Here is a 24,330-nt window from a genome sequence, read left to right on the forward strand (position 1 = left end):
ATAAATGGAAGTAGATGTAGCGGCATGCTCACGACATTTTGAGCTTAATTATTCTACAAACTCTAAAACTATGGAAACTTAATTAATATATATTAGTTATAATTAAACTATGTATACACTCATAAAGTCCAAATGAGTGGTCTTTAAACTATTTTGTGATTTCAGTCGCAGCATGGTTCAGACCATTTTTCTAAAATCAATAAACCAAAGGAAATGGTCAACAAACATGCCTTTTTTTATTAAAAAAATGAAAAAATAAGAAGTTATTTTTCCTATTAAGAGAAGCGATAATATACTAAACTCACGCACACTATACGGATGCTAGGACTCGACTCTATTACCTCAAAGGAGTTTTCGTTCTAACCATTACACTAATAGGTCTTTTGCAGTTGCAAGAAATCTTTGATCCGAACTAGATTAATTTGCCAGATGATACTTAGGAGACAAGAAGGGTTAAAGTCAACTCAAATATATGCTATACTACTAGAGTTACAAGCCTCCATGCTTAGATGCTAGTACGGCAGACCACATACTATCTGTAAATTATATGCAAAAGTTTAATATCCTTGGCAACCTTGTTTGTATCGATTTGAACATATTTATGTATTTAATTACTACAAAAAAGAAAAAAGAAAAATTGAGTGTGAAGGGGATCAAAAAGATTGAGGGCTAAAAGAACATGGCATTTGATCATTTTCGCTTCCAACAACAAACAAAGGTAAGATTTCAACATTTGTACTTCTTAAGATTCTCGATGTCATTGCCAGTATATTTATTTATTTTAATTGAATTACAGAAATTAAGGCAGATGATGTACATGACCCATATAGAAAACGTTATCCAAGAAAGCTTGACTTCTTCTACTTGCTGATTAATCTTATGCGACTGATCATGCGATCTCAAATATCTTAATTGACTTTCTTTCTAGCATGCTTATCTTTTTGACAGAGGCGAGACGCATGATTATAATACTCTAAATAATTAGTTAAGATAATCTTTTATAGGAAGTACTGTTGCTTATAAGCGCCGTGTTAAATGTCAAAATTTTTATAGAAATTCAAGATTTTAAGGAAGTATACTTTAAAGTTATTCTTAAAGATATGCTTCTCCGTAAAACGTTTTTATGACTCTGAAATATTTAACAAGGTTTTCTGCTAAACACTATCAAAGACACTTTTAGTTATGAGACTATACGATTTAAATTATTATCCTAGTTGTCTACGTCTATCCATGAGTAATGTAAAGAGAAATTGAGAAAGAAACAACAAGAAGAGCATATCAATCCCACCTAATACCAGACAATATTAAATTGGAGTGTGCAGTCTATCTACAAATTAAAGATATAATATTAGTTATTTATATATATATATATATATATAATAGGCTTGTAAAAAGAAAAATAAGGCATTTAGGTTAGTGACCTGTCGTTTATGCCACGTCGAGTAAGACAAATTAGAGTATAGCTCGCGACTACACAATTGTCTACAAACCAGGGAAGTGGGTGGTTTCACAGTCTCCATGCATTATTAATAATAATATTAATTAATTCATGCAAGAGCTACCTCTATATATATGTACATACATGTTTATCTTTTTTCATATTTCCAAGCATCATTTCAATCAATTACCTAGCTAGCTTATTGACTGCCAAGAGAGAGAAAATAAAAGAGGAGAGAGAGAGAGAGAGAGAGAGAGAGAGAGAGAGAGATGGGAAGCCAAGAGCAGCAGCAGAGAGTGAGTACAGATGGAGGAGCTACACGCATGGCAGCCATCTATGCAGAGGCCACACCACCACCCACCAAACACTTCGACGTTGACCATAACATCGACCCCAAAGATGATCAACAGGTCTGATACAAATCAAATTACATTGGACTTCATTTTGATTATTTTGTCAACAATATATCTGAGTTTGTTTTTGTTGATTAATTCTGATGATCTTTAGAAGCCTGGATGGAGAAAGTTTCTAGCACACGTAGGCCCTGGCTTCCTTGTCTCTTTGGCCTACCTTGATCCTGGCAACTGTGAGTCTCTCTCTCCATATACATACATGTAACATTACATTGTATATACACGAACAATGTTCTTTTGCCGTGGCAACACATATCAAACTGCGAATTCAAACTATTAAGTACGTTAATTTCTTACTTGAATGCGCGGTTTAAATTCATAGTTTCATAACATAAGTCTGGCAAGAGAATATTATCGTGCGTATATAAATATCTCTCTCCACCGCTTATATGTACAAGCGTGTATATATTTTTGTTCCTATTAATGACAAAATTTTTGTTTATGACATGATAATCTCACAGTGGAAACTGATCTGCAAGCTGGAGCCAATCACAGATACGAGGTAAAATAAAACCCACAAAGGCAAAAGGAAAATTAAAAGCAAACATTAAAATAAAATATAAAAAGAAAAATCCTGAAGAGTTGTTTGCATTATTTAGCATGCAAAAGAAAAAGGTTAGAGCAGTGGTCTTATCATAAATTTTGCTATTTTCAGCTGCTTTGGGTGATTCTTATTGGATTGGTCTTCGCTCTCATAATCCAATCGCTTTCAGCAAACCTTGGCGTGACCACCGGTACGAAATAGGACAAAAATATTTCTTAACTCAATAATAGCAAATATATATTTATATATACAGATTTTATCACAAAAAGTTTTCGGTGTTATTAGAAGTGGAACCACTTATTATCAAGTTTCCGATGTATGACTTTATATTCTTCAACATCGTTTATAATTAAAATGAGAGGAAGAATAGAGATAAGATAGAAAGTTTGAGAGAAAATAAACTGAAGATTATATTGTTTTCTTACCATTTAAATAATAGTAATTAATTAATTTAATCTTGAATTTTCAGGAAAACATTTATCAGAATTATGCAAGGCGGAGTACCCACAGTTTGTGAAGTATTGTCTGTGGTTGCTAGCAGAAGTTGCCGTCATAGCTGCTGACATACCCGAAGGTAAAATATATTAACTCAACTTAAAAAATCTAATTTATAATTTATGTTTTTCTGTCTTTAATTTGTATAATTTTTTAAAAAAAATTAAATTTTCTAATATTGATTCTCAATTTTGGCATGTAGTGATTGGCACAGCCTTTGCACTGAATATACTGTTCAACGTTCCGGTTTGGACCGGAGTTCTCCTCACTGGTTTCAGCACTCTCCTTCTTCTAGGCCTGCAGAGATATGGGGTAATTTCAATTAGTCTCATGCTGCAAATTAATCCAAGTTTAAGAAATTAATTTAATATTTTGGTGACATTATATTATATGCATGGGCAGGTTAGGAAGCTGGAATTGTTGATAGCAGTGTTGGTGTTTGTCATGGCTGCCTGTTTCTTTGGTGAAATGGGTTATGTGAAGCCTCCAGCATCTGGTGTGCTCAAAGGCATGTTTATCCCAAAGCTCAATGGCCAAGGAGCCACCGGAGATGCCATTGCCCTCTTGGGTGCCCTCGTTATGCCGTACGTTCCATAATCTTTGGTTAGACAAATACTTATATCGTAAAACTATAATTTAAATATTTCAAATTTGACATACAATTTGACAAGAGAACATTTCTCATCCCATCTCTAATTTATTTTTGACAGGCACAACCTTTTTCTCCACTCAGCTCTTGTGCTTTCTAGGAAAATTCCAAAATCTGTCCATGGCATCAACGTAAGCCCCATTTGTTAATTAGCTTTCATTTTCAATTGCATTAGTACTAGCCATGAATAATTAATGCATATAACTTTGAATGATATGAAGATCCAAGTCGTTGGGTGAAAATCTCCAACAACTAAAAAATATATATAAATTATTAACTCATTGTTGCATTGTTTATATATGACTTTGTCCAGAACACTTATCAATATGTAAATGCATATATATATATATATATATAGAGAGAGAGATTTCATTTGTATACTTTTATAGGACTTACTCCTGATTGTATTTTACTAATTTAAACCATTTATTTTGTAGTTATTCATTCAAAAATCATCTTTAGAAAAAAAATCACTTGAATCCGATATAATTTGACCACTCAATTAAATGATTGAAATTTTAGTTTGATTTTTCTTTGTGAGTGAGAGTTACTCCAATTATAAGTGACATGCATGCTAATTTGGTAAACTGTTTATTTAATTGAAAATAATTGGAAAAAAAGCCCTCATAATTATTATAATATAAGAAATAATAAATTAAAAAAGAAAAAAATCACAAATAAAGTGAAGCTTGCTAATTTGGTAAACTGTTTATTTAATTAACACTAATTCAATGTTATGTTGTTGCAGGACGCGTGCCGATATTTCTTGATAGAGAGTGGATTTGCATTATTTGTAGCATTTTTAATTAATGTTGCCATCGTCTCTGTATCCGGCACCGTTTGCCATGACACCAACCTCTCTGATAAGGACACCAAAACTTGCAGTGATCTTACCCTCAATTCTGCCTCTTTCCTTCTCCAGGTAAAACTCACCACTTAACCTTCATTTGACTATAATCTTTATAAATAAAATAAAACCAATCTTGTATACATGGTAACATTTTGTTACCGATATATATTTGACACGTTATGTTACTTGAATCATGGCCTGTTTGTTATTGTGAAAGTACTTTTTTATGACTCTGAAATGTTTTTTGAAATTTTCACCCAAAAGCTTACATAAACACTTTTAATCGTCATAAAGCGTTTTTAGCACTTCCAAAAACATAAAACGCGAAGAAAAAAATGTCTGACAATGGAGTATTTCCGAATATAAAACCAGATAACTAATCTCTTTTGTATATGCAGAATGTGCTGGGACGGTCAAGCAAAGTCATTTATGCAATTGCACTATTAGCCTCAGGCCAAAGCTCCACAATTACAGGCACATACGCAGGACAATTTGTCATGCAGGTTAGTTTTATGTTTTACTAATTATGTGAACTTAAGCATTTTGGAAAATTACTATAAATTTGTTTGAAAAATGACATAAAAGTGATGCTGATTCACAGGGTTTCTTGGACATTAAGATGAAAAAATGGTCTAGAAACCTAATGACCAGGTGCATAGCAATTACACCCAGTCTCATTGTTTCCATTATCGGCGGCCCTTCAGGAGCAGGCAGACTCATTATCATTGCATCGGTTCGTTGATTGGTTTTATATAAAACTAATGATTGTTTTTTGAACAAATTTAAATTTAAATCGTACTGAAATATAATTAATTAAAGGGCAAACTTTTAATGTATTTTGCAGATGATACTCTCTTTTGAACTCCCATTTGCTCTAATCCCACTACTCAAATTCAGCAGTAGCACCACCAAGATGGGACCCCACAAGAACTCAATCTATGTGAGTGTGGTCTTAATCTTAATTAGTTAATCAGTCGCTTTTTTATCAGAAGAGGTCATGAGTTCAAATCTCACGAAGGTATGTATATTTTATTAACGGATACTTATATTTGAAATTGTGATTTGTGCAATGCAGATCATTGTGGTATCATGGATTCTAGGCATGGGAATCATAGGCATCAACATCTATTACCTGAGCACAGGGTTTGTGGGGTGGTTGATCCACAGCAGCCTACCAAAAGTTGCAAATGTGTTCATTGGGATCATAGTGTTTCCTCTGATGGCCATTTACATCCTTGCAGTCATCTACTTGACCTTGAGAAAAGACAGTGTAGTGACATTTATTGAGCCCACAAAGAATGACCCAGCAGCCCAAAACCAAATGGAAAGTGGGCTCCCCTATTCTAGTGGGCCCCCAGTGCCCTTCAGAGAGGACTTGGCTGACATACCTCTACCCCAATAGAGGGTTATTTGAGATCCCATGCCCTTTAATTGGGCACATTTATAATTACATACATATATATATATGCCTCGGGGTTTTCTTGCCCTTTAAATTGGTAATGGGTTAGAACTAGAGAAGCAGGGGCTTTTTGTTCTTGGTTGATCTTTGCATCAATGTAACATGTATGTTGTTTGTGTTCTGTTTCATTCTATTGGGTAATAATTATCTATGTAAGGAAGAATAATCATTTACTGTATCATATATAAAAGAATGTTACCCATCAGTCTACAGTTGCAAATTAAATTGTTCATTTGAAATTTTGGATCATGATGTTTTCCCTAGTAAAGGGGCTCATCGATTAGTTATCGATTACCAATCTACAATACCTAGCACATTGCACATTGGAGATGTTTTAGTGATACTCAGCAGTTGTTTGGTATTGTCAACAAGATATAGTTTTTTTTTAACGACATTAATTTCTAGATGCATATATAAAAGAAATTCTACATAATTTTCCCAACAGAAGTTACTCTCTTTCGAACCAGAAGATTGAAGCAGAGGTCCAGAAGACAATTCATTTTTAGCTGAATGAAAACAGGCCCTACAAACTGCCGGGGGCATCATGAGTGAAAGAATATTGAAGCACTAAATGATTATTCTTCCTATACAGAGATCAATGTAGAATAAGAAGCTTGTCATACTTTTCTTATGACCAACATTTTGCAGTCAGTAAACCAAACAAAACAAGTTACAAGAGTTATAAATCATTCAACCATGTATTACCAGACACAAGTGCAAAGTGAGTTTTGGGGAGGAAAATTTACTCTTCCAGACAAGACGAGAGAAATGAGCAGGGAAAGAAAAAAAAGTTATCTGCACCAACATCACTTTCAGAAACACAATTATTTTTTGGCTGAATTAATTTCTAATGATCAAATGTATGAACATACAGGCCCTACAATCTGCCGGAGGTATCTTCTATATAGAGAAAAAAAAAAAAAAAAAAAAAAAAAAAACTAAAAAAGAATGTGAGGCAGATTGATCGTGAATGACATCTATGTTATCCACTACTTTCAGTTACAGTGCAGAAAGCAACGACCAAAAGGAATAACCATAAACCCCAAATCTACATGTTTTCTTTCAACCTAGACCAGAGCTAGTACCTGGTACAGGCCTCAACATTGGATGATTTAGAGTCGGCTGGGCAGTCCCTGCAGCATTAAACATGGCATTTGGAGCTGATGAGGATGACTGTATAGATGTCAAGGGCATCCTCGGCCCCAACCCTAACATTGATTGGCGTGGCACAAATGGCATGTGGGGATGGATTGGTTGGTTGTTGCTGTATCCTGATATACTTGGCTGTGAAGCTGAAGGTGACATTATTTGTTGCCTACCGGTACCAGTGTTATTATTAGACATGGAAGAACCAAGACCTGCTAAACCCATAGGTGCAGTGACTCCAGCAGGTCCAAACCGAGCTGACATAAGACGGGCACGTTCACCAGCCATCCTCTGCCTAGTCTTCTCCACTTGTTCGCATTCTTTCATTAGAAAAGTTTCCACTTCTGCAAACTGCTTTAACTTCAGCTCCAATCTCTTCAACTGTTATAAATTTCACACTAGAGATAAGGATACTCATCCAATTCAATTTAAGTATGACTTCCAATGGCAAACAAATAAACCCTGCTTACGAAGATACAGGTTAAACTATGGGAGGCAGAAACTAGTCAAAACAAGTCAGGTGTTGGGGCAATGCCATCTCCAGATGGGCTTTTGATTTTCAGAGAATATTCAGTTATCAAGAGCATATGAATGTGTGTGTTAAAATAATGTCCATAAACTTGTCAACCCCTATACCAACACTAATAAATAAATAAAATTAAAATTTAACAGGGAAAGCAGTCCCTCTTAAAATAAAATAAGTTGTTCTTTTGTCTGAAGTTGAGTTTCAGACCAACGACACAATGAATTACCCCATACTAAAGATCTGAGGATATAAGCCAGTACTCATTTGGGCAATTATTCTCAGAGATGATCCATCCTGGAGTTGTATGCCCAGGATACTTTTTGGTCCATCAATAACCAGTTAAGGCTACCAAAACACACTAGATTAGTTGAAATAAAAATATCCAAGATACTGTATAGTATATACTGAATGCTAATCAGAATGGAATGATTTGTGTTACGACTGATACAACTTACAACAGACAAAGACAACTCCAACCCATACAAGCATGCCGATAGTCCTCTAAATCTTTCAAATAACGACACATCTAAAACTATGATTTTTAAGTATGCAGCTAAATTCCAGATTCTAAAAAGGACCTTGTCCCTTATCCTGATTCAGGCGTTTTAAGAAGTTCAACTCCATCTTCGCCCATCTTTTTTTAAAAAAAATTTCTGATACGAAAATCTCCATCCTCACCTATTAACAACTAACAGGTAGCAACTAATAATGAGAAGAAGAAAAAAATATGGTTCAAGCCTTTTTCTGTTCCAAATAGTAACAAGAAAAAAGTTTCAGAAAAGCATACAAATAAGAAGGAAACAGTTAAATTTAGCAGAAGTTATACCTGATGATTTATGATATTAGCAGATAGTCTCTGAATTTCCCGTTCTTCATGATCAGCAAATAATTTTGCCTTTACTGCAGCAGCAGCAAGGCCAGCTTTGCCAGCAGCCATAACTTTTTCTGCAGGTATTGGAATTGTCCCTGCCTCATTTTGACCCCTAGAACCATGTCCTGCTGTGTTCTCTTCTGAAGTTTAATCCATGAATAACTGGAAGTGAGAGAGAGAGAGAGAGAGAGAGAGAGAGAGAGAGAGAGAGAGAGAGAGAGAGAGAGAGAGTATGAAAAAGAACACAGGAAACTCCATGCCTACCCTTCTGCTGAAGTGAATTTGCAATATTTCCGTGAGCACCACCTTCTCTACCATGTATGCTCTCGGGGTTCATCCTTCATAGGTGAAAAATAAATTTTAAGCAAACGGAACAAAATTTGCAATATCAATGAAGAACATGCAACAATTAGAATGAAAAGCTTTTTGGGGGTTTCCAATGCTTTCACTAGATTAGCAGTACTAGCGAACTCCTCTTTTCCTAAAAAATTTAGTAAATTAACTGAGCTAAAAAAATCCTCTATGAGCAAAAAAAAATCCCAGGGAATTATTTTGATATGACAAACATAAAATGGGGGGCTTTAAAGTTGAATTCCACTGTAAAACATTACAACAAAGAGAAATCACCTATGTCCTGATCCTTCCATCTGCAAAATACTTCCAGAAGCAGATACACCATTGTCCTCAGAAAATACCGTCAATGCTGCATGGGCACAAGATGCGGCAACTCTTGGCCCAACAGAAGAGGCCAGAAATGCAACCTACAAACATTTTCAACAAGTTAGCTGTGTAAGAACACAAGTGAAGTCTGGGAAAACCTTTATCTCTTTCATTAAATGTGCATTTATAACTCAAGAACACATGTTAAGTCTGGGATCTCTGTCAAGTTTTATATCATATTCTTTCGTTTTTATTTCACGGGTTGTAGGGATAAGATATCCTTTCCTCTGTACCTCTCTCTCAAGAATGTAAAGGAATTATGATAAAGTAAATTCTTTGCAACCTCAGAATAACTGTAAATAATGTATGGTCCTAGTCCCAGCCACACAATAAGAGTGAAAAAAGAACCAAGCAAAAGTCTTACAAGACTCCCACAAGCATGTATGCATTCATCATCTGAGTTGGTAACTTAGAAACAAATACACTCAGTTTATTACCATAATTGCCTCTCTATCAAAATATTTATCCTGATTGCATAGTCGGTCTACATCTGTTTGAAGTATTTCCACTATCCAAACAGATGAAAAAGTCGCATCACGCAAGAAATCATACTTCAGTTCTCTTTGATATTGGGGGTGTTAAAAAATAAACAATTAAATAATTATACAATCTTGTTTTCTGTTACGTACTTGGGACAGCACCTTTTCAGAATACACGTTCACATGTTTCAACTGAATTATAAGAAAATAAAGGACCATGATGCATCAGATTAGTCACCTACCAGGGACATGACTGGATTCCCAGAATTCGCAAATGGGAACCTGTTTTCAGAATCAACATCTTGTGGGCAGGATCCTAAAAAGACATTGAGAAAAAAAAAAAAAAGCTGGCATATAAGGTCTAATATACATCAGGATAACTTGAAGGATGAGAACCATAAGTAAATAAGAACACCTGCCGTATCCCCATTTGAGTTTGAATGAAATCCTCCACGACCATCTCTATCTGACGAGTTGGAAGACATGGACACGCCTGGAACTTCAATATTTTCCAGCAGGCCATCCTCCACAGGCAAACGAAGGAAATGAAGGATGCATTGCGCTTTTGACTTTGTAGCAACATGGTCTGCAATTTCATTCCAGTTCTCATTGTACATTTCCATTGCCTCAAGCAGCAGAAGGGTTTCTTGATCAGTCCAATTCTCCCCATCTGTATCACCATAATCTTTTGTTGAATCCACCCGTATGAAATCTATGCTTGAATGACCAACCACAAATCTTCCCTCATGGAAGCAATTAGAGCACATAAGTACATCAGCCTGAAAAATAAGATACCAATCAGTTAGTATAGTGAATAAGAATTCAGCCAAACTATACTAAGCATTAATCTAATTAATTGGGATCAGCTAAAGGATACATCGTCGCCATTCAAGCTCATCTAATTAATTGGGCTCAGATATAAGGATCCATTGTCTCCATTCAAGCTCATCTAAGATGACATGTTATCTTTTAAACATATAAATACAACTCCATCTACATGTTATCTTTTTGTTCATTTAATTATGGGCGTTAAATTTTTGTGTCACATGTTGGTGTAGTAACTTCCTGCAGTTTCATTCATCCTTTGAAGGAAAAATACTAACCTTTGATAAAATTATGGACAGGAAAAACATACTATTATTGAGATGATAGAGATGTACCTCCTTCTGTGACTGATAGTATACATCGGGAAGAGAACAAGAACAATGATTGCAATGATTTTCCGATAGACGCTTCCGAATTGTGTTGTCCAAATCAGAGACATCATCATCATCATGACATGGCAAAGACGAATAAACATCAGCTGCCTTAAGCCTACATCTGGGCTTGTCAAATTTGATTAAACTATCAATGGATTTTAGAGCAGCTGATGGCACATGAATTTCACCATTTAGCTCCTCCCTTAAGTAGGAACTGCCACTCCAAGGCTCTCGACTCGGTGCTACTGCACAGTAATTGATAATTCCCCAGTGATCCAGAAAACGAATTATTCGAGTCAAATCATCAGAACTTAGACGACCTGCTAATGCTAATCTACTGCAATCAGAAAATGCAAGTCTCTTCTCTGGATTTTCCATGTATTTAGCAACAATTTCATTCCTACATTGCATGTATATCTCAGGAGTATGATCTGATGATTTTCCTGAGAAAAAATGCGGTACCACTTGTCTCTCTAGTCGATGCACTGTGGCTGGTGAAAACCAATCTGCTAACAGGAGAATTCCACAAAAACAGAAATCCATATTTATACGCATATATATACTCAGAAATGCATAATAAGCATGTAGCTTTAACAATCCACCTTCCAAGCATTTGATGAAAAAAAGGAATCAATTATCTTGTTAAGGCCCTACAGATGATGGAAAATAAAGAATCTACATGATACCGAGTTCATATCAAGGAATCCAAGGCCTATTTCCAGAGTAAGTTCCAAATCCTTTTTAGAGACTAGCTTCCTCTAAACCCAAAAGTAAATCCTTTGTCTGGGTGCAAATCAGAAAAAAAGCTCCCTTTATGTCCTTTTCAGATCATATAAATGTTATAATTTGAGTCCAGGTCAGCACCACAAACAAGTGACAAGTGTTGACTCAGATCAGTTAAATTATTTGCCTACCATGATGATTCCACATAAAAGAGTAGTTTACCGGTGCACAAAATGCTTTTTTTCAGATAAAGAAACCTCCTAAACAGTTATTAAATATCAAATAGCAATCTCATCAAAACTTTCCAACTGTTTTCTAATAGAAGATTTGCAGCAAACAAAATTCCGACAATTAGTCATTTCTTCAAATTAAGATCCTACAGATGATAAAAAATTAATTGCACAAACCCAGCAGCAGTTCATAGTGAAAAACGAGTAGGCAACAATTAATGCAACACATCAAATACCAAAATTCCACTCAAGACACGACGTAGTAGAATTCTAAGCGTAACCGAATTTTGAAAACAACCCAGAATTCAGGTAGAGTTTATTATCACATAAAAACCCAGAAACTCTACAAACTTTAGCAACTCTTTGCCACTTTCTATAGCTCACAAATAACTAGACACAAACAAATAGTTAACCAACATATACATACCTGCGTGCATTGGAACCACATGAACTCTGTTCCCAAACCGCTTAACAACGCCACGGCCTTCCATAATCGACGGCGGAGTGACCACGTAAGACGACCCGGCACCATCTGCACGGTCCGGATCCAACGCCGGACTATCGGCGGGCACCGCGGACAACGCCTGGAGCTGACCATACGACACATTCTCTAAGACAATCGGGCTGGTGGGGCCCTTGGCGTCCCCGCCGCTGTGATTGGCTCGCTCGAGCGCCACAATTGCAAGAACGGACGAGTGGGGCCTGTTCACGGTGCGCAAAACGACGGGAGGGAAGTCGCTTTGGCGGACCCCACCGTCGAGGACCTCGGTCTCGTGAGGGCCGGGATCCGGTGCGGCACCGGATTGGGGGTTATGGTGGGGATCCTCTGAAACGTCATCGTTCTGTTCGAGGTCGTTGTCTTCTGCGGCAGCAACCGCGTCGTCGTCTTCTTCGTCGTCGTCCTCACGTTTGCCTCTGCGAATTTGGGGGTCGCGCTTTCGCTTCCTCCATTTGCCGCGGGAGTCTGCGAAAATTCAAACATTGTTGAAGTGAAAAACCAAAATTATGAATTGTGAATTGCTGTGTATATAATTAATTGCAATGTAAAAGTTTGAATTTTTAGAGAGAGAAAGAGAGAGGGTTTTAGGTTTGAGTTACCTGAAGGGAATGAAGGAGAAGCTGGCATTTTTAGGAGAGAGAAGGAATTGGAGACTTGCTGGGACTTTGATTGGCGCAAAAATAGAATCAAAGGCAGAGAGACACACACAGACAGACAAGGGACAGAGAGAGAGTGAGACAGAGAGGGAGAGAGAGAGTGTGTAGGGCTTCCCTTCTCTGTTTTTCAACTGTGTGTGTTTTTGCTTTGCTGAGCAAATTCTAGTTTTCAGGTTTTTTCCTCCTTTTTTTCTTTTCTTTTTGCTTTTTCGCTTCTTTCTTTTTTCTTTTTTTATATTCTTACCGCGCGTGTCATTCATGCACTAAATGAGTAGTTTCGATAAAATTTCATGTTAGTGCTCGCAACGCGTGGCCTTCATGCACTGAATTAGTAGTTTCAGTTCAACGAAACCGTTCATGTGTAATTTATTCTATTTGTTTGCAGCGCATTCCATGTATTGAATAAGAAGTCTCGATAAGTTATTTGGTTAAACAAAATAGCTCACACTAATAATTTCTTATATTTTACATGTATGTGATTTGGTGTAGTGTCGTATCACGGCCCTTATTGTTCAACCACTAAATAAATAGTTTCGATTAAACGAAATCACTCGTGTGTAATTTCGTGTCAGTGCTCGCATCGTGTGACGTTCAAGCACTGAATTAGTAATTTCGATTAAACAAAACAGTTCATGTGTAATTTATTCTATTTATTTACATCGCGTGTCATTCATGTATTGAATAAGTAGTTTCGATAAGTTATTTGGTTAAACAAAATTGCGCACACTTATATTTGCTATGTACATGGTGTGGTGTAGTGACGTATGTGCACTAAATAAGTAACTTGGTTAAATGGAAGCACTCATATGGATCTTTTGCTTTTTCTTTCTTTTATGAGCTTGTGGTGCATGCGCGTACATGCATTGAATAAGTAATTTGGTTAAACAAAATCACCACACATATGTAAGGACGCGACCATTAGTTGTGGTTGCATATGTGTGTTCCACTTCCACCTCAACAATTTATCCTCACTCACATTGCCTCGATAATTTCTCATAGTCACTTTTGATGCTCAAATTGGGTTCAAGTGTCATCTTGATTCTCATTTCTTCCAACATTTACCAATTTTGTGTTTTAACTATCAAGATTAGTTAAAGGGAGAAAAAAAAAAGAGAGCATAAAATAACTATTTTATTTTCCTTGCCTTTGTAGACACGAGAGAGGACATGGAGACCCACATGTACATGAGATTACGGGTTTGGAAATGAAGCCTTTATTGTGGGCTGCAAATGTGGTGAGATTATTCCATTGCATTTGCATGTATATGCATAGAACACACATAAGTCATTTATTTATTTTTCTTTTTCTGATGCATTCTTCTTTCTTTTTTCTTTTTTATATGAACGAAAAAGTCTAAACTACTTTAAATCAATCTAATTTACAAATAGAAGAACTTGAACTTGGGTGCAAGGCACCCTCACTACCCTCACCTGGCATTGCTAATTCTTTTCTATAATTTGAGCACATTTACAAAGATTAAACACGTGTTTTATACATGGGCTTGCCCATGCAATGCATAGTGATGAAGCCAGCCCAATACCCAATTCTAAATGTACCTTTTTACCCTCTTCCTTCCCCCCCCCCTCTGGGTTTGGAGGGAACTTCTCTGCAGACCTAAAATTCCCATTCCTAAGTGCCATTTTCATGCTCTCACTGAACCTGAGACCCCTCTCAATCATGAGCAAGAGACAAAGACCCATTCAATCTCCTCCATCAACCCCTCCAACCCCACAAACCCACAACCCCAAAAGACCCAAAACCATCCTCAAACCCACCAAATGGGTCCCACTCAATCTCACCCAATCCGAGCTCTCCTTGCCCCTCACCTTCCCCACCGGCCAAACTTTCAGGTGGAGACAGACCGGCCCTCTTCAGTACACAGGCGTTGTTGGGGCCCACTTAGTATCCCTCAGGCACCTCGAAAACGGCGACGTTTCCTGCTGCCTTCACCACACCACCACCTCCGAAACCAATGCCAAGTTGGCCTTGCTCGACTTTCTCAATGTGGGTATTTCTCTGGCTGGCATTTGGGAGGTTTTCTCGGCCTCGGATTCGAGGTTTGCTGAGCTCGCGAGCCATTTAGGCGGTGCGCGCGTGCTTAGGCAAGACCCAGTTGAGTGTTTGATTCAGTTTCTTTGTTCTTCAAATAACAACATCCAGAGAATTACCAAAATGGTAGATTTTGTATCTTCGTTGGGGAACCATTTGGGTTCTGTTGGAGGTTTTGAGTTCCATGAATTTCCATCTTTAGAGCGCTTGTCAATGGTCTCAGAGAAAGAGTTCAGAGAGGCTGGTTTTGGCTATAGGTCTGTTTTTTATCACCACTCCATATATTTATATTGTTTGCTTCATATGCATATATTTATATTTGGATTCTAAATCTTACCCATTGCTGTTATTGTGAGCTCATAATATTGAGATTTGGTTTGTTGGGTTGGTTTGTATGGGCAGGGCCAAGTACATAACTGGCACTGTAAAAGCTTTGCAATTGAAACCTGGTGGAGGAGCAGAGTGGCTTTTGTCTCTGCGTAAAACGGAGCTCGAAGAGGTGATTGAAACTCTTTCCACATTGCCTGGAGTTGGTCCTAAGGTGGCAGCATGTATAGCTCTTTTCTCGCTTGATCAACACCATGCCATTCCTGTTGATACACACGTGTGGCAGGTATGCTCTTTACTGCTTGATGTTTCTACTTTACAAATCGCATATATGTCATTTGGTGCTAGACAAGTTAATAGCTTGATGAGTTGTTGATCAACATAACTCTTTTAGCTTAGGGGTTCTTTTGCTAATGTTTAACAGTTATGTCTTTGTGTTTTGAAAATTCATAAAGTGCTGATGTGTGGATGGTTTTTTTCTTGATGGGCTGAGTAAGATTGCTACTAGATACCTCATACCTGAGCTAGCAGGTGCTCGTCTGACACCTAAGCTCTGTGGCCGTGTGGCGGAGGCATTTGTGAGTAAATATGGGAAATATGCTGGCTGGGCTCAAACTCTGCTTTTTATTGCTGAATTACCTTCCCAAAAAGCCCTTCTACCAGCACATTTTTCGAATGCAAAAGAGAGTAAAGCTGCAAAGAAGAAGGATCGTAAATCTCCACTTTCAGTAGTTGATTAACATGACTTGACAATTGGAATCTGCATGTTTGAGTTAAAACCTTCTAGTTCGATGATTGCATCACACTGACAATGTGCAAGATGATTTTCTCCAAAACAATTTAACTCCTCCTCGCAAATCAGGACTCAGGAAGATGAACAATAGTGAAATATAAGCTGCTTATTGGAAGGTGAGGTCCAATTGCATTCTATGAAATTTGTCACCTGTTCCTTTCAAAGTTTATGCGCTCATTCTCATTCATGTGTACCTTGCACTTTCCTCTGTATCATTACTGCTTGCTAACATATATTTCTAGGCGGTCATATTGTTGAGAATAACTTAGATTGGAATTGATGATTGTTCAAACATTATTTGTATCTGAATCGAGAAGTTGTAGATACACCCACATTATTTTATGAATCAAGTGTCTATCTTTTTTTGGGTAAACAGCCAAGTGTCTGTCTCACCGCTGGTTTAATGTAGGAACTTGTTCGGAGGTACATTTAATTATTTGGAATTTTTTTCCTTAGTATCAGGTGCAGAAATGAATCATTTGCCAACATGATTAGAGAAATACTTGAATGAGAAGCTTAGCAACCAACCAAAATTTATTGCCAGTTTAATATAATGACACCTCAATCCAAAACTATACTCGCATCATGTGCATTGTGCATCAACCAACAAAGTTTTACTGATGCTTGGGCATGGATCACCAAACTTTTGTAATGATACTGGGATGGAACATCTCCTCTTCCCTAGACAAGCCTGAAAATTTAAACCATGATTAGCACATGTAAACATGGAGAAGATAATAAGTTCTTTTGTGTTTTGGGAAACCAAATGAAGCACTGAAACTATGCAAAAAAAGGAAAAGAGATGCTCACCTGCTCTACAATTGCTTTGGAATTAGATGAGTGGCAGCTTCCGGTGGCATAAGTTTTACAATCACCAGAAGGGTTGCCAAAGCTTGAGAATAAGACTTTGGAGATGCTCTTCTTTGGAGGACAACTGAGTTGAATTTTTGGCCTTCTACCAAGTTTCGTTTTAGTGTTATTCTGATTCTGAGTTTTCTGAACCAACCATTTGCTCACTGGGGGTAAATGTGTTTCAGACACATGCCCACATACTTGTGTTATTGAAACTTTGTCCAGTGAAATTCCAAGGGGGTCACCGTTTTCTTCTTCCAGGAGAACTAATAGGTTCCCGGTAGGCTTGAGGAACGATCGAGGTACATTGTACCTGAAAATTGAAAGGTATAATGTTGTGTGCCCAAAGTACTGAAATAACAACAAATTTATAAAGTTTTTATGAACTGCATAGCATACCATGTCTGTGAAGGTTTGCCTTTTGGGGTTTGGAAGGAGACCCAAAATCGACCGATGCTTTGGCCGTTAACCCAGGCTTCACCCTTTCCCATGGAACCAAGATTTAATGCAATAGAGTCATGTCCTGCTGGTGCATCAAATAGAATCTGCCAAAAAGCCAAGAATTAAAGAAGTTATGCAGAGTAGAGACAATAACTTAGAGCACACCTATATAACGAAATCTAAGATATATATCTCAGTTAATTGTGCAGAATTTGATTTCTTTAAAATTCTATTTTGGCCACATTTTGCAGAACGTAGATTCAAAGAAGAATTATGTACTTTTACCTTGTACCATGTCAGTGGTGGATGATCAGAGCTTCCCAACTTACTCCATTGAACTTTACTTGATCCACTATCGCTATGGATTTGTAACTTCTCTCCATCCAGCCCAACCTTCATCAAATAAAATACAAATTTATGGAAGGGACATTTTTAAGGGTAAGCAAATTCAGCTTTACATTTAGAGATACGATATGCTGAAAAGAAAATCACCTGATAGCCCCATGAGATTTTGCTGAAATCTTGATCTTCAACCCTCACTTCATGTAATCCACCCACTTTACGCTCTAGATATGCTCCATTATCCTTCACATAAGAAGTAAATTTGACTTAAAATTCCATGCAGACAACATTAACAAAATACAAACATAATTGTAACTTTATACTGTGTTTCTTTGCCATGATCATTGCATAAAAAAGTCATGGAGAAAATAATGGAAAAAGAACTGAGATCGAAAATTACCGGTAATCCGACCATTGCACTAAGCAAGGAGATATAATTAATCCCTTTACTCAGAGTAACAGTTTGCTCCAAGGAAAAACTTTCATTCCTGTGCCTTCCATGTGCAGATCCTAAAGAACAACAGAGCCTTTCCCAATAAGTATGTGAAATTGGTGATAAATGAGGAAACATAAGTGAGATACAAATTTTACCTGTAAACACTCCATTTACAAACGTATGCAAGACATGTCCATGCGATTTTACACTTAATGTAGATTGAGCATCTGAATCATGCTGAAAGCTGCTTTTACACAATGAATTGCAAGGACATCAGTAAATGGCATGGTTCGGTCAAATTCAGCCAACTCCTCATTTCTAGTTAATGATTTACCTGAAAGTGTACCAAAGGTAATCAGATTCATCTTTCGTTATACTTATTTGCTCCGGTAATGTGCTTGCTCGCAATGTGGTCTTCTCGAAATTTGGAATAGCTTCTTTGTACTCTTCCCAGTTTTCAGCTGAATCAAACTTTTGAGCTACCTGCCATGATCTTGTAGCATGTTGTGCACTTACCTGTTGAAGGAGCCATTTCAGTAACCGAAAAATACATATGAAATATCTAGCTAATTTGCTGCTGCTGTGTAGAGTTTCATGAATGATAAGGTGTGTCTATAATATGCTTTGATTTTATATATGTTGAACTCAAACATGACATGAAATGATAAGGAGCATTACCTTTGCAGTGTTGAAGGCTACTTTTTTGCAGTCTGGTAGGATACTGATTGATTTTGTTGGCAATTGATATGAAGATTCTTGAAAGAGGACAGTGGCATGTTTAGGTCCCTTGTTCACCAAGAAAGCAGCACATTCTCCTGATTGTTCTTCGAAGACATAAGCCTGGTGGAAAAACATTGAAACCGGTATGTTTTATTTTACTTAATTAGTTATGTACTTGCTCCAAAGAAACTAATCACTGCAAAGAAAATCAGTTCTCATCAATGCTCTTACATCTTGTAGTTGGCCCAAAGAGATAATAGTTTGGTCTCCAGAAAGTAGAGCACTGGAGGCTAGCTTCACTGCAGCATGCAATTCCTTAAGATGACCCCATTTTGGTTGCCTTATTGAACCTGTAGAACTCATCAGCTAAACAGTTTCAAATACCAAATACAAGAAGATGCAAATATGCTCCAGGAAAAAGATTGTAGAAAATCTTACCGTACTCATCAAGAGGAGCTTCGTCATAATAACTAGTCACCACAAATGCAGAAGCTGTTCTTCCGAAATTGGTTCCTCCATGATACTGGATCAAAACCGTATTGTAAGTGAAAATATCGTGTCGGGTTCAATTTAATTTTATTAGTTTGATGCAGATTTGATGCATATGCTATATGCCAGAAACAAGATGAATATACCATGTAGTAATTAACATAGCTTCCTCTGTTCTTTGCAATAAACAGCGCAACCTGATATGCAATTTCTTCAGCTGATCTTATGTATGGTTCACCACCGTACACTTGGTATCTTCAAAATCAAAAACATAATTTTGGCATAAGTTCAGAAAGAAAGGAAAAATAAATTTTTAGTCAGATATTATGATAAGGACAGGCATATCAGGAACAATGAAGACATACTGGCTTGTCCAGTTCTCTGTCCAAAGTGATGGCTTAATAGGGGAATTAGGACCAGCAAAAGTTTCTCCACAATTCATCCCATTGCATGAGTTGATCTGCAGATTGCAGGATTCAACTTGTCAAAGAATGAGAATAAAACCGAGTTCATGGTTCAATTCGACAATAGAATATGACGACGTAACATGTCAAACTGTCAAGCAAACTTCACAAGTGCCCGTGAAAGCTTAGAAAGGCTATTGACCCTACTATTCAAAGGAAAGAAAACTAACCACAGGGTCTGGAGCATCATCTTGTTTACACATAACCCAGGGCACACCAGTTTGCTGCCCCACTGCCATGGCTGCAGCCCAACGAACATAAGGGGGTCCTCTTTCATGAAAAGCTGGTTCTACCATGTTGTACTCGTTCTCAATCTATGTACATGTATACGATACACGTTTTAATGTTTATTTATTTATTTTATATATGTATAAATAAATAGAGCAGATGATCAAAAAACCATTTATAAGTTTCTGCTATGGACTTAACTTGTGACAATATAATTGGTCCACCTTGTGAAGCATACAAATTCTCTGCTTTCATCATAGTGACCATTTTCGTTGTGAACTTTTCCATTTCAGTCTGCCATTAACAAATTGATAAGGGTGTTACAAAATTTTGATTAAAGAGATAACAAAGATGTTAACCCCATCAACAATTTAAGTTTTTTTACCTTGAATGGTTCGTTATCAGATCGGAAAACAATGCCGGGAATGTCCCGTAACCAAATTGGCAGACCCCTGCATCACCATCACTATAGTGTTAGTTATATAACAATGTTATATTATCAAACGGTCAATTTTCATAATACATTTGGAAAATCTTACCCGTACGACCATTCACTCTCAATGAAGGGTCCAATTCTAAGGCAGACATATAGGCCTTGTTTTTGGACTTCCTTAACGAAGCTTATTATATCCTGTCTTCCACTGAAATCAAACTGCAAAACAAAGATTACCCAGAAGTATTATTGCATTAATTAGATTCTGAAAATGACATGAATTCATTGAAAATTTATAAACTTAGTTGAATATTTTTTTCTCACCTTTCCTTGTCGGGGTTCATGAAGGTTCCAAAACACGTATGTTTGTATCACGTCTATTCCTCCTTCTTTGGCTTTGGCTATCAAAGATGGCCACATCTGAAAATGACATGAAAATTGGAAAATATATACAATTAATTTTGTATAGGTTTAAACCATAGTTTTAGAAAATGATACCTTAAATTATAGAGATATTTAGTGATATACCCATTTCTAGCACTAATATTATAAATAAACCCTACACAATTGAATTCCTATAAACAAACCCAAAAAAACCCAAAAAATGATAGCTAGCCTTATTGAATTTAATATTGATTATTAAATTACTTTGATGCCCTATTGAGTGCTTTGGGTATTTTTATGAGATTTTGGGGTTGGGCTTGTTTTAAGAAATTGATGGCAGTTTTGTAATTTATAAGAAGTTAAAAGCTTTTTTGTTATGTTGTAAATGGGCTTTGGGTGTGTTTCTAAAGTCCATTTTATATAGGGTATTTTTATAATTTGGGCCCCCATATTGGGTATAATAGTGAATCTCCCTAAATTATATGGGTTAGAAAAATGGTTACAACTTACAAATGGGCTGAATCAAATTTCTTTAGAAAAAGAAAAACTAGTATAAAACCGTGGTCAACTTGTATGCGTTCGTGACGAATTGGAGTGCTGGTAAATAAAATTTACATTTGGATTAAAAAATATTTAGATATGAGTTTTTAGTGGACTTTAGATAAGTCTTTATTACATTGCCACTTATAGAAATTTAAGACACATAGACTAGCATGATGCAATGGATACCAATTTATAACTAATGTGAATTTAATAAAGGCGTCATTAACTATAAGCATATGCCACGTCATTAACTATAATATACAACTACATATACAGGGATATACTAGCCCCTGTGGCACATGCTCACGCATGTGCCAATTGGTTTTCTTTTTTATTTTTTATTTTATTTTTAGAATTAAAAAAGATAATGAGTAGTTGTGTTCCATAAAAATAAGATTTATTATCTTATTTTTTTTGTAATTTTAATTTTTTTAACATGAAAAAGTATGAATATACCATATTATCCTCATTTAATTAATAATTTAAATTCTTAATGTTTGCATTAATCAATAGCATTTTCTGGTATTTTGAGTGTTTCTCTGCCTTTTGCTTTATATATATATATATATATATTAATACAAACGATAGTCTAAACTAAATGGGAGGGGGTTTTTCACACATACTATCAATGTATCATGGAGGTTCGAATATAAAACTATTAATTAATCTACAAGTCAAGACCCTTTTCCTATTAAGCTAGATCTCGTTGGCACAAAATATGAATTTTAGTAATTTGTGAATGTTATCATTTACACGCATTTTCCACAAATCATGCAGAAACTAGCTGCAATTTTCTCCGCAAGAAAATATCTTTATTGGAAGAGAGCCCTTGTCTTTTTCTTCCCCTTGTTTTTTTGGGGTTGTGTGGCGGTTTTTTATCTTCTTGTTCTTCCTTTCACTTCCTCAACTAAAGGGAAGAAAACTCTTATTTTCTCAACTAAAGCAGGAAAGACCATTATTATATAAGTCATAGTTTGGCTCTTTTTGCATTATGGATTCTAGACTTTAAGAAGCTTTTTCATTCCTTTGCGTTATCTTTAAATGAGCTTTAAAAAATTATAAATAAATAAATAAAAGAATATGAGAAAATGTAGAAAAATAAAAGGCAGCAGAGAATCCCGCTCTCCTGCTGCACTCACCTACCCCAAAACAATGAGAAATGAATGATTTTGTTTCACAAAGCAAAACCCAGAATTTGGATATTCAAGTAAAAATGGAAATGAAAACCAATCAAGCAAGCAATTATCAAGAACAAGAATATAAATTATTATGTAATGCAATAAGGGTACCTCAGGAGTGCTTCTGGGATAATGAATGGAACCAGAAAACAGAATTTTGTGTTGGCCATCTATAATCAAAGACCTTGCATCATATGTGACACTGCCAGCCTCAGAGTTGCAGACAAGGCTCATCTTTAACAACAAAGCAAAGCTGCACAGAAGAAGCCACACCATCTCCATTTATGCTAGAAAAGCTTGTACAGAAAGGTCTCAAAATTCCTCCAACTCCTTATTGGTTGCAGATTTCTGAGCCCAGAAAAACAAAGTGTTTTAAAATTTTGTAGCAGATTCTTATTGGGATTGTCTGAGATGGCCAAAATTTTAAAAGAGAAAACAAAACTTACTCAGTGGCTCAGAACAGAAGAAGTAGGCACGTTGCATTGGGCCTGCAGAAATCAATTTGTCTCTTTCACTGAGTATGTTTAGGTCTCTTTTTTTGTGTGTAGGGACTTAGCTTTCTCTGCTATGAGATCAGAGGCTTGGACCCTTCACTGGCTCCATGCCTTTTTGAGTTTCTTCAACAGCTCCTCTGCCTAGTTCCTACTACTTATAAAATGTTTGTCTTGTCTTGGTCACCAGGGAAGGGGCTTGGACCCTTCACTGGCTCCATGCCTTTTTGAGTTTCTTCAACAGCTCCTCTGCCTAGTTCCTCCTACTTATAAAATGTTTGTCTTGTCTTGGTCACCAGGGAAGGGCATGTATGTATGTATGTATCATGTATGTATGTATGGACATGTCTAGTGTTGGGATTTTAGACTCGAAATAATAATAACCATTTTTGCTTTCTAGCTAATTCAATTCCATTAAACAACCTGCTCCTTTTGGAATTCACGGGAAATGGAATCAAGAATTACCAGATTTATTTAGTGGCATAGGTGGTCGAAAATATATGCAAACTGAAGCCATTTTTTATTTATAAAATGGCAATATCTAATTGCAGAAAAATATTATGAATCTAAACCACATATTTAGACAAAAATCGACTGTAATTAATAATTTCGATTCGCAGTCAGATAATATAATATTTTCCTATATATAAACACATATATGATATTATCCTCATTATTATGCGTAGAGTTTTTTTTGGGTCGGATTGCTAGAAAAGGTATAACAAGTTGTTAGAGAGAGAGAGAGAGAGAGAGAGAGAGAGAGATATGGTGCTGCAGCACGCCAACTTGGTTTTGCATGGTGGATTTTCCTATATGTTTATACACTGTCACCACAAACAATTTCATGAATTATGGTTTTTTAATATAATTTTGTTGAGTAATATGCCATAATTTGGGGGATTTGTAAAATGAAATTTGAGAATATACATTGGTTAGAAACATATATATGAAATTGCTCCTCAATAAAGGGGAAAATGATATCTCTCAAATAGAAAGATGAATCAAATCCCATACACATTTACTGCCCCTGCCAAATAACTCAAGCAAATAACTGAAATATTAATTACAATTAAGAACGTTTTTATTCAAATATATGCAACTTGGCGTGCACAGCAGACAATTGGATTGGCGTTGAAGTTTGTTGTGACTGGTTGAAAGATTAATGCTATACAAGTCAACTTATTATATTAACTATCAGAAATGTTTTATTCGTAAATTTTATTTATTCAAAACTAAATAAGAAATTATCACATTAATCGATGT

At 36.3% G+C, this 24,330-nt stretch overlaps 4 protein-coding genes and 1 long non-coding RNA gene across 7 annotated transcripts; 3 read left to right on the forward strand and 2 right to left on the reverse strand.

Annotated features, from left to right (window-relative positions):
- The first annotated feature begins 1,707 nt into the window (after nucleotides 1-1,707).
- On the forward strand, nucleotides 1,708-5,791 carry LOC117619433 (metal transporter Nramp5-like). The gene is made up of 13 exons (XM_034349391.1): nucleotides 1,708-1,848; nucleotides 1,946-2,024; nucleotides 2,313-2,353; nucleotides 2,507-2,585; nucleotides 2,865-2,969; nucleotides 3,093-3,202; nucleotides 3,293-3,474; nucleotides 3,601-3,670; nucleotides 4,288-4,461; nucleotides 4,788-4,892; nucleotides 4,991-5,122; nucleotides 5,234-5,329; nucleotides 5,465-5,791. The coding sequence occupies exons 1-13, from the start codon at nucleotides 1,708-1,710 to the stop codon at nucleotides 5,789-5,791; spliced, it is 1,641 nt and encodes a 546-aa protein (XP_034205282.1).
- Nucleotides 5,792-6,656: 865 nt separating this feature from the next.
- On the reverse strand, nucleotides 6,657-13,100 carry LOC117637874 (SWI/SNF complex subunit SWI3C). 2 transcript variants are annotated; one of them, XM_034372931.1, is made up of 9 exons: nucleotides 12,841-13,100; nucleotides 12,170-12,706; nucleotides 10,751-11,295; nucleotides 10,006-10,369; nucleotides 9,833-9,906; nucleotides 9,019-9,152; nucleotides 8,656-8,729; nucleotides 8,347-8,531; nucleotides 6,657-7,375 (listed from the first exon to the last, which is right to left on the reverse strand). In XM_034372931.1, exons 1-9 carry the CDS (start codon nucleotides 12,866-12,868, stop codon nucleotides 6,911-6,913), a joined length of 2,406 nt encoding a protein of 801 aa, XP_034228822.1. In that variant the 5' UTR covers nucleotides 12,869-13,100; the 3' UTR covers nucleotides 6,657-6,910. The 2 variants fall into 2 exon arrangements, with proteins under 2 accessions (XP_034228822.1, XP_034228815.1); XM_034372924.1 differs by having other exon boundaries at nucleotides 10,751-11,298; nucleotides 12,841-13,095.
- Nucleotides 13,101-14,468: 1,368 nt separating this feature from the next.
- LOC117620992 (N-glycosylase/DNA lyase OGG1) lies at nucleotides 14,469-17,782 on the forward strand. Of its 2 annotated transcripts, XR_004584934.1 has the most exons (4): nucleotides 14,469-15,203; nucleotides 15,349-15,559; nucleotides 15,771-16,182; nucleotides 17,611-17,782. XR_004584934.1 is itself a non-coding variant. In XM_034351633.1 (3 exons), exons 1-3 carry the CDS (start codon nucleotides 14,542-14,544, stop codon nucleotides 16,011-16,013), a joined length of 1,116 nt encoding a protein of 371 aa, XP_034207524.1. In that variant the 5' UTR covers nucleotides 14,469-14,541; the 3' UTR covers nucleotides 16,014-16,439. The 2 variants fall into 2 exon arrangements, 1 of the variants encoding a protein (XP_034207524.1); XM_034351633.1 differs by lacking the exon at nucleotides 17,611-17,782 and having other exon boundaries at nucleotides 15,771-16,439.
- LOC117620127 (beta-galactosidase 16) lies at nucleotides 16,567-23,191 on the reverse strand. Its single transcript, XM_034350586.1, has 20 exons — nucleotides 23,023-23,191; nucleotides 22,688-22,924; nucleotides 20,796-20,891; nucleotides 20,578-20,690; nucleotides 20,424-20,490; nucleotides 20,240-20,332; nucleotides 19,981-20,124; nucleotides 19,712-19,806; nucleotides 19,493-19,601; nucleotides 19,296-19,380; nucleotides 19,089-19,207; nucleotides 18,816-18,977; nucleotides 18,472-18,653; nucleotides 18,293-18,381; nucleotides 18,102-18,211; nucleotides 17,852-17,944; nucleotides 17,645-17,752; nucleotides 17,318-17,463; nucleotides 16,877-17,231; nucleotides 16,567-16,757 (listed from the first exon to the last, which is right to left on the reverse strand). The coding sequence occupies exons 2-20, from the start codon at nucleotides 22,856-22,858 to the stop codon at nucleotides 16,650-16,652; spliced, it is 2,445 nt and encodes an 814-aa protein (XP_034206477.1). The 5' UTR covers nucleotides 22,859-22,924; nucleotides 23,023-23,191; the 3' UTR covers nucleotides 16,567-16,649.
- Nucleotides 18,633-20,002, forward strand: LOC117622940. Its single transcript, XR_004585099.1, has 4 exons — nucleotides 18,633-18,743; nucleotides 18,824-19,000; nucleotides 19,098-19,398; nucleotides 19,538-20,002. It is a non-coding gene; the product is annotated as an uncharacterized LOC117622940 (long non-coding RNA).
- Nucleotides 23,192-24,330: the final 1,139 nt, after the last annotated feature.

Source organism: Prunus dulcis, chromosome 1, assembly GCF_902201215.1.
Source record: "Prunus dulcis chromosome 1, ALMONDv2, whole genome shotgun sequence".
In the NCBI taxonomy this organism is placed as follows: domain Eukaryota; kingdom Viridiplantae; phylum Streptophyta; class Magnoliopsida; order Rosales; family Rosaceae; genus Prunus; species Prunus dulcis.